Below are 8913 nucleotides of genomic sequence, written 5' to 3' on the forward strand. Positions count from 1 at the left end.
ACTCTTTTGGATGTTCTGGATTCTGTTCCTCGTCTCTAAGGCACCAGCTCAGATTCTGGCCAAAGAAGGCTGAAGCTCATGGAGTGGCAGTTCCCAGGGGAGAGAAAAGGGGATGGATGAGAAGCTATTACTTAAAAAGCTCACAAAAGGGTGTTCAGGCAGGTGCACTGGGTGGCAGGAAGGCAGAGGGAGAGATTGCTACCCTTTTTCTACAGAAATTTTGAAAACACTATCAAGAAAAGCATATGAAATTACCCTCATGCCCACACTGAAAGAGTAGCAGTTAAAATATCAGAACAGGGGCGCCTGGGTGGCGCAGTCGGTTAAGCGTCCGACTTCAGCCAGGTCACGATCTCGCGGTCCGTGAGTTCGAGCCCCGCGTCAGGCTCTGGGCTGATGGCTCGGAGCCTGGAGCCTGTTTCCGATTCTGTGTCTCCCTCTCTCTCTGACCCTCCCCCGTTCATGCTCTGTCTCTCTCTGTCCCAAAAAAAAAATAAATAAAAAACGTTGAAAAAAAAAATTAAAAAAAAAAAATATCAGAACAGACACTTATGTTTTCTAGGGTTACATAGAGGCACAGGCAATGGAATGAGGCCTGTGTGTCTGTGCTCTCACATAAAGGAATAGCAGGAACGTTTTGCATCAACCTTAATTATTTGTCTACCAATTCATTTTAAATAGCTGCATTTTGGGGACACCGGGGTGGCTTAGTAAGTTGAGTGTCTCTCTCTTGGTATAGGCTCAGGTCATGATCCCAGGGTCATAGGATCAAGCCCTATGTCAGGCTCGGTGCGGAGTGTGGAGGCTGCTTGAGATTGTCTTTCTCTTCCTCTGCCCCTTCCCTGCTCACATTCTCTCTTTTCTCTCTCTCAAAAAAAAAATAGCTGCATTTGTTCAAAATTTGATTTAACCAACTGTCAAGATATGTTTTCATTGAAAAAGTTTTATTGATTTCATTAAACAAGTATGGTCAGGTGGTGCTAAATGGGCTTTAGTGTGGACTGGAGGGCAGTCTTCTGGTGCATTCTGGCTGCATAACCTTAAAGGGGCTTATGTTGCCTCATCAGTAAAATGAGGATGATGATAGTACTTCACTGGTCTCTTTGCAAAGGAGCCAGTGAAGTGATTGCTAGGAAATTCTTGGCATCGTACCCACAGGAAATGGCACCCACATGGGCAAACCTCCATACACATTAGCTATAATTATTAGTATAAAAACAGACAATGCAGAAAACCATGAAATTTAGAAATCACCTGCAATCCTACCACCCAGAGAAAATCAAAGTTAACTCTGTCGTATTACACTTGTGCTTCCGTAACAGATATGTACCGCGGGCATCTTTTTCCACTAAGTTCTCTTGCTCTACAGTCCATATCATCCTTTCTAATGACTGCAGAACATTCCATTGATGCAAATGTACCAGGATGTATTCTTGATGAAGAAGAAAATAAAGTTAAGCCCAGCAGACCACGAGTCCTCACTTCTATGCCAGGCCAAATCCTCATCGTGCACATTTCCTATCACCAGCAAAAAAACAAAACAAAACAAAACAAAACACCTCACTATAAACTCAACGCCGCAGTCAGGAAGGATCTGTGAACTGTGCCCCAATTTCCTAATCAGAGCTGACCTCGAGTGTTCCAGGATATCTCCCTTCACTGGCATACTCTGCTATTGGCTTTCAAAAGAATGAAGAGGAGAAGGGGTCAAATCCCACCCACCTCCGCTCTAGGACTCCTGCCGACTCAGCAAACAGGGGCAGCTCTGAAAGTGCCCCTGGGTTTGGCCAAGCAGGCACTCAGGCCCCCTTGAGAGTCACAGCCTCCTGGGGGCCTGACCGGGGAGGAGGGGCCCTTGTTTACACTGCATCCCAGACCAAACAGCTGGGGAAATTGCCACCCCTTTCTTTCCCGCTGCTGCCTTAAAAACTAATTTGATTATCTCACATGAAGAAGAAATTTCTTTTCTCACTCTTTGTTCTGCTCTCTCCTTTCTGTCTTCCCTTCTGCTTTTTCCCCCTCTTCTCCTTCCCTCCCTCCTTTCTTTTTTTTTCTTCCCTGCTCATCCCTTCTTTCCTCTTTCTCTCTTTTCTCCTTCCAGCGTCCATTTGTTGAGGAAAGTTTAACAAAGTGATACATTCTTTATTTTCAGAGCCAGAAGGATTTTTTGTTTGTTTGTTTTTTTGGCCAGAGATTTATTTGCAACTGAAAGAACTAATGAAATAAATGGGCCAAAGTCCTCTTTGTTATTCAGGCAAAAAGTCCACGGAAAGTACAGAAAGGGCTGAACTTCATGGTGACCTCAGCAAATATATTTTTGGAAAAAGAGGCCTGGAGTTTGGTTTCTACTCCTGCCCATGTGTCTCTGGTACTCTGCCCCAGCCCTGTCAGTGGGAGAGTCCACTCCTACAATCAGAGGAAAGGAAGGAGTGGTGTGGACAGGGGGTCCAAACCCCCAGCTGTATGTCTTCTTCCAATGTGACAACTAGTTCTGCGCTTCCTTGCGAATGAATCACTGATCAACCTAATGCAGGAGACAAAGACCTGTGGCCTGCAATTAAAGCCCTCATTTCAATCCCTACTTATTTTCTAGGAAGGCAATATGAAATAATAGGTAAAAGCACATTTCATGAGTCTGCTATTTATACACTGTGTGTCTTCCAGAATATGACAGCCTTTCTAAGCCAATGGCATCCAGGGACAAGGCTTTGTGTGTAGAGGCTTATCAGCACGGTACCTTCCTTGCTCAGACAATTTGTAGCCATCGGTGATTAATACGACTCATTCAGTTAGCTGTGAATCTAACTCATCAAATTATCATGTAGTCCACACTTTCCACCAGGAGCCCACACCTGTGTAGGAAATACTCTTGCTGGAATTGAAATGCACCATATCTGCAATTTTTTACTGGTCTACCAAAAAGCAAGTCTTGAAAGAGGAAGTAAAGTGGGGCCAGCACGACCTGGACCGCTGCAAACTCCTGGCTGCCTGTGGCTGAGCTCTCTTTCCCAAACGTTCGTGAAGGGTGTGTTTAATAATGGAGTTCTGAATGCTATATCCATTGCCTTCTAGCTTTTAGAACCCACATTTTGCTCATTTTTGAAAACTGGAATAACATATTCCTGTCTCCAATTCCCTGGCCTTGCTCCCAGTCTCTGATTTCTCTAAGACTGCTGACAGTGGTTTTGTAATCACATCTGCAAACCCTTTCTATGTTCTAGAATTTAATCCAACTTGAACTCATTAAGTGTCTAGTTCCCTTTTATTATCTCTTGTGCTATTTCAGGCTTCACTTTTCTCTTTAAAAGCATGTTCCTTTAAATATTACATATTATACGTAATATACATGTTCATCTGAAGATTTTACAAATATGGTTAAGCAAAATGATGAGGCCAGAAATCATCAGTAATCCTAGCACGCGAAGACGATAATGGTGGTTCCAGATCTGCATTGCTACCTTCTCTGTGTTTCTTAGGAGAAATAGATACACATGCTGCTGGGTAAATAAAGCATGAAGGTTTCCCAAACAATTCTTTTTCTACAACCTTATTTTTAATGTTAGCATAGGGCTTCAGTATAGTTAATATGAAATAATTCATTTGAGCATTTTGGCTTTTCAGCTACTTGCTAGGTTACCAATGCCAAAGTCACGGCTTTGGTAAAAGGAGGAGGTGCTCAGTAAATAGTTGCTGATGTCCTTAAGTTAGGAGGCTCCAGAGGCATGACGATGCAGACTTGGGAGTTAGAGACACTGTCCTGAAGCTTACTATCCCCATGTTATATGGCCGGCCCCAGGCCAATCTCCAGATTCATCAGGGACTCAGTTTTCCTTCAGAGAGCTCTCTCCTGGTAAACGGGGGTGACAGACAGTGGCTCCTGGAAGGAGATCTTGTGAAGGTTAAATATAAATATAATGCTCGTACCACAGGGCTTGGTTCTTAAGGAATATCCAAAAATAATAGCTATTGTTGTTAACATTTTTTTGGTTATATGATTCTGTATGGTTGAAGGTCTACGTACTTTGAAAACAAAGATGTTTTTAGAAGTCAGTGGTTCTCTTCATTTAAGAAATTTACATTTTGAGGGGCGCCTGGGTGGCTCAGTCGGTTAAGTGGCCAACTTCGGCTCAGGTCATGATCTCGCGGTCCGTGAGTTTGAGCCCCGCGTTGGGCTCTGTGCTGACCGCTGGGAGCCTGGAGTCTGTTTCGGGTTCTGTGTCTCCCTCTCTCTGACCCTCCCCCGTTCATTCTCTGTCTCTCTGTCTCAAAAATAAATAAACGTTAAAAAAAATTTTTTTTAAAAAGAAATTTACATTTTGAACTCCATGCGAAGTAAAGGGAATTCAACAGTGCCCTATAAATACGATCTGCATAAGCATTCATGTTCAAACACTCATTTCATATGGACAGTCACTTCTGCTATGATGGGACGTATATACGTTCCTAAAAATTATCATGCTATGCAAGTAATCTGAAAAATACCACAGGGCTCATGGGACATGGCGTTATAGCAGCGATTATCACTCACAAAATCTCAAAATCCCATACAATTTTACCCCTCTCCTTAGGGGACAATTACAATGTCTGGAAACAGTTTTAGTTGTCACACTGGTGGGCAGTGGTAAAAAGAAGGGGGTAGGGAAAGGCCAGGGATGTTGGTAAACATCCTGCAGGGCACAGAACACTTCCCACAGCACAGAATTACCCAGGCCAGTATACAAAAGCACCGAGACTGAGAAACCCTAGGTTAGGGACACAACACTCGAAAATTTGTCCAGGCCTCATTAAAGGAAAAAAAGGCTAGCTATCTCATAAAAACAGTCACACAGCATAAAGAAATGGTTAAGAAATGGTTAAGAAATGCATAAATACCGCGGCATCGGGTGGCTCAGTGGCTCAGCATCTGACTCTTGGTTTCGGCTCAGGTCACGATCTCGCGGTTTCTGGAGTTCGAGCCCCACCTGGGGCTTCCCTCTGACAGGGCAGAGCCAACTCGGGATTCTCTGTCTCAGTCTCTTTGCCCCTCCCCCAGTCATGCTGTCTCTGTCTCTCTCAAAATAAATAAATAAATAAACTTTAAAAAAAAACCCCAAAGACATGCATAAATACTGCAGTAAATATTGCACTTTGCCTTGAAAAAGACCTGGTGTTTGCCTCTGGAAATGGGCGTTGGAAGGGTTGCGGCCTGTGGGCTACTGTGCAGTGGGTGGAAGCAGTGTTGGGACAGACAGTTGTAGCACCAGACGCACATAGTGTGGCTCATAACACCCAGGGTGGCCTGAGGTGGATGCTGATGTCTGGGGGGGGGGGGGGGGGGAAATGTATTTCACCCCAGTCCGGTTCAGCAAGTGGCAGTTTTCCGCCCTCGCCTACTCTTTCCTGGGGGATGAAATCATGCATAAGCACACGTGCAATTCAGTTATGTCCGAATCGTTCCTTAACGTATCCGTGGAATTGCAACAAATCCACGTTTTCAAAACAGATTTTATAGCAGAACTGACTATACACACATAATTGCCCTTAAATTGATTTAACTAAAACTATACCTCACAGCAAGAGTGATCCTCAAAAGTGTGACAGACTTGATTATCACAAAGACTTTTAACCTATAGAAATTACCAAACAGGAATGTTCAGAGAAGCAATGAGGACCCTGGTTAAATAAAATTCTTTCACACGCGGTTGTATATAGCACAAGACTTTTCCATGACCTGGCAAGCGGCCTGTGCTATTTATAACGAAGCCTACTTTAAATCCTGTACGATGCTGAGATATTTAAGGGTGAAATTATATATGTGGGATTTATTTGCTTCAAAATAATCCAGGTGGGAAGAGTGAGTAGCGGGGCTAAGAGGAGAAATAAATGGCCACGAGTTTATAAAAGAAGTTAGCAGATGGGAACGCGGGACTTGGTTATAAGCTTCTCCCTACTTTTGAGTAATAAGAAGAAAGAGAACAATAGTTCATTTAGAAAATTGTGTGCAGTGCCTTTGCAAACAGGTTCATATAACTATTGATTGTAAAATGGTGACACTGCTGTTTGTGGGGCTCCCGTGTAGCTATCGTACTGAAATATCATGTTAAAAAAAAAATGGGATGTATGGAAGGTATTTAAAGCATGCTTCGTTACCAGAGTTCCCAAAGGACCGGCTCTTCTAAGTAGAGTACGATGAGTAGTAAAATCAGGTGTCAAAAGGAGAAAATTAACACTCACGTCAAGGTCAGTGACCAGGGCCAACTACTCAGGGTTGTTTCACAAGCTGAGAATAGTAAAAGCGTGAACAGTGGAGGTGAGGTTGACCTTGTGAATCCAGACTGAACAAAGGAGGATACTGTGGTGGTTAAGAGCTTGGGTGGGCCTCACAGTCTGACCTCGCTGGGGCACATGAATCCAATAACTTTGAGAAGTTTTGTTGCCCTTCAAGTGTATGAAAACTGGGTACTTGTTATAATGAAAAAAAAAAGCGCAAGTTTTAAAGGAACAACAACAGGGCTCACCGGAGATGTTAAAGGCACATCAGAATAGACTTGCCGAAGCTCCAAAGCAACGTTGAGGTACTCTTTGGAGCATCTGATGAAAACCAGAAATAATTTGCTCAGAAAACGCACGTATGAATTCACACCAACATTTGCATGCAACGCCCAGAGAGTCACAGACCCCCGAACATTCCTTCAGGCACTGGGTTAAGAACCTGGATTAGGGGCCGGTGCCAACCGTTGGTCTAGAAGCCAGAGAGTGAAGACAAGTTAAATGCGTTCCTGTCACTGCAGCTGTTCCTCCTGACCTATTTCTCTTGCCAGAACAGTTTCCTCCACTCGCCCAGTTCTACCCCCTTCTTCAAAGTCCCTCACTTTCCGGACGCCTTCCTCAGCCAGGGCTATCTGCAGAATTTCTCCTCTGAACTCAGTACGGAACTTATCAGTGCTACTATTTTGGTCCTTAATCATATGCTCTCTTTGGATGTTTGTCTCTGGATACCTGTGTGTGTGTGTGTGTGTGTGTGTGTGTGTGTGTGTGACGTATGTAAGTAGATTACAAGCAACTTGTGAGCAACACCATGCATCACACTTCCTGGTATATCCTCCCAGAACCAATGATGTACAGAACTAACAAAGAAACAGATGCCGTATGTGGCTTGGAAGGAGGCACTCATGAAATACTTACCGGACAAATGAATATCTTACTCCTTCCCTCACTCCTTTCTCTAATACTTCAAACTTAGCACTGTTTGCTCCTTCTGTCAAGAGCACTCTTTCCCCAGGACTCCCTAGCAAACTCCCATTTATGATTTGAATCTCAGTTCAGAATCTTCAGGGAAGTCCTCTGACCTCACTCTACCCCCTTCCTCCCCAGCTCCATGGCGTCGCCTCTGGAAGATCTCTGCCATGTTCCTACATGCAGCACGCAGCATATGGCAACGATTCCCCATGGGTGGTCTCCCCCCGCTGCTGGGAATAGGTGAGGCACGGTGCCTATGTAGTACACGGAGGGACACGTTTACTTGCTTATGCATTTATTTTAATGTGCATTTGTAACAATGTAATAATACATCAGACCCACAATTTCACACTGTGTATTGATGAGGGTGAGGCTAAGTAAAGAGGAAAAAGAGAGAGAGAGAGAAACAGAAAGGAGGTTTAAGGAAAAGTAGTGAGCAACTGACAACCCGCTTGTTAGGTATGGTTTTATGGCAGAATTTGTGGAGGTGAGGTATGTTTATTCAGTGTTTTTGAGCACCAGGCTGGCATTTGGAAAAGGCAGGTATGTCATAACATCCTGTCTCTGTGTCCATCTCTCTTCCTAGGAGGCAGCCCCAGGAGGGCGGGGATGGAACCTAAGGCAGCTCTACACCGTCCAGAGCTGGGGCTCAGGAGTTCTTTGGCTGAATCGGGTCAAAGAGGACTGAATTAAAAAATTCTGTCGCAGCACCAGCTTTGCCCTCCTCAAAGCGCTATTTTGTCTGCTCCCTGGAACAGAGGGAAGGCACAATGATAGGCCAGAACATCACAGCTCTTTTTCCCCCCGACATGTCCCCAAGTAGTCCAGACAGACCACTGCAGGAGCCCATCCTAATAAAATCCCACCGGATGCCTTCATTTGCTTCAACCTTCTTCCTGGGTTTTCTAGGCAGCACGAAAGCCTAGTTACGCTTCTGCAAAGAGCTTTCTTAACCAAGGGCTCTCAGAGTCTCTTCACCGTGAGCACAAGTTTTACCCACCCGGGCGTTTGCTAACTCCACAGAACAATTCTTATTACCTTAGTAATCATGAGTTACTGAAAGAGAGGAAACGCAAAACACGAACGCTGCACCAAGGGAAAACTTGGTCAACCGGCACTTGCCAGAAAAGCCCGGAGGGTGGGAATGGAGTGGGGAGGCTTCCGCGGGCTCCTCCCCAGGGGGGGCTGCTGCAACTTCCAAGCTGAAGGTCTTTGTGTAAGAGGTGAGGGGTGTGGTGGACCCAGAGACTTGTGGCTGGCTGGCGAACAAAGGAAGGAAAAGGGAAAGGCAAGGGTGCTTCCACTTTTCAAGGTAACATAGTTGAACGAATCCAAGATTGAATTGGCCGCAATCACTGGTGATTCATTTTGAGAATATCACAAAGGGCCTCTTTCCCCCCCAGTTTCCGCTGTAGGGATTTCCCAGGCTAAGAGGGCAGCCCAGTTTGAGTCACCGGGTTGAAGAAACCTAGAAACGATAACGTGAAACAGATCAACTACACCCATAAAGGACTGTCAACCCTGTGCCCGCAAGAATTCTTTCAACACTAATTTCTCTATCATCAAATCTGGGTTTTTGTAAGTCTATTTATAATGGGACTCCAGCTTTCTTTCTTTGCTCTGTATCTTCCCCCTCTGAATGGTCAGAGGGCCATCTAAGAAAGAACTGACAAGTTGAAATTATCATCAATTATG

At 44.6% G+C, this 8913-nt stretch overlaps 1 protein-coding gene across 1 annotated transcript in view; it reads left to right on the forward strand.

Annotated features, from left to right (window-relative positions):
- The window catches only part of LOC125930695 (uncharacterized), a 220685-nt gene extending 212945 nt beyond the window's left edge, over positions 1–7740 (forward strand). Inside the window, exon 5 of the mRNA XM_049642673.1 lies at positions 7354–7740. Coding sequence (XP_049498630.1) covers positions 7354–7462 — 109 coding nt within the window. The 3' untranslated portion in view covers positions 7463–7740. The remainder of the gene's footprint in view (positions 1–7353) is intronic.
- Positions 7741–8913: the final 1173 nt, after the last annotated feature.

The sequence above is a fragment of the Panthera uncia genome, chromosome A2, assembly GCF_023721935.1.
Source record: "Panthera uncia isolate 11264 chromosome A2, Puncia_PCG_1.0, whole genome shotgun sequence".
Classification (NCBI taxonomy): domain Eukaryota; kingdom Metazoa; phylum Chordata; class Mammalia; order Carnivora; family Felidae; genus Panthera; species Panthera uncia.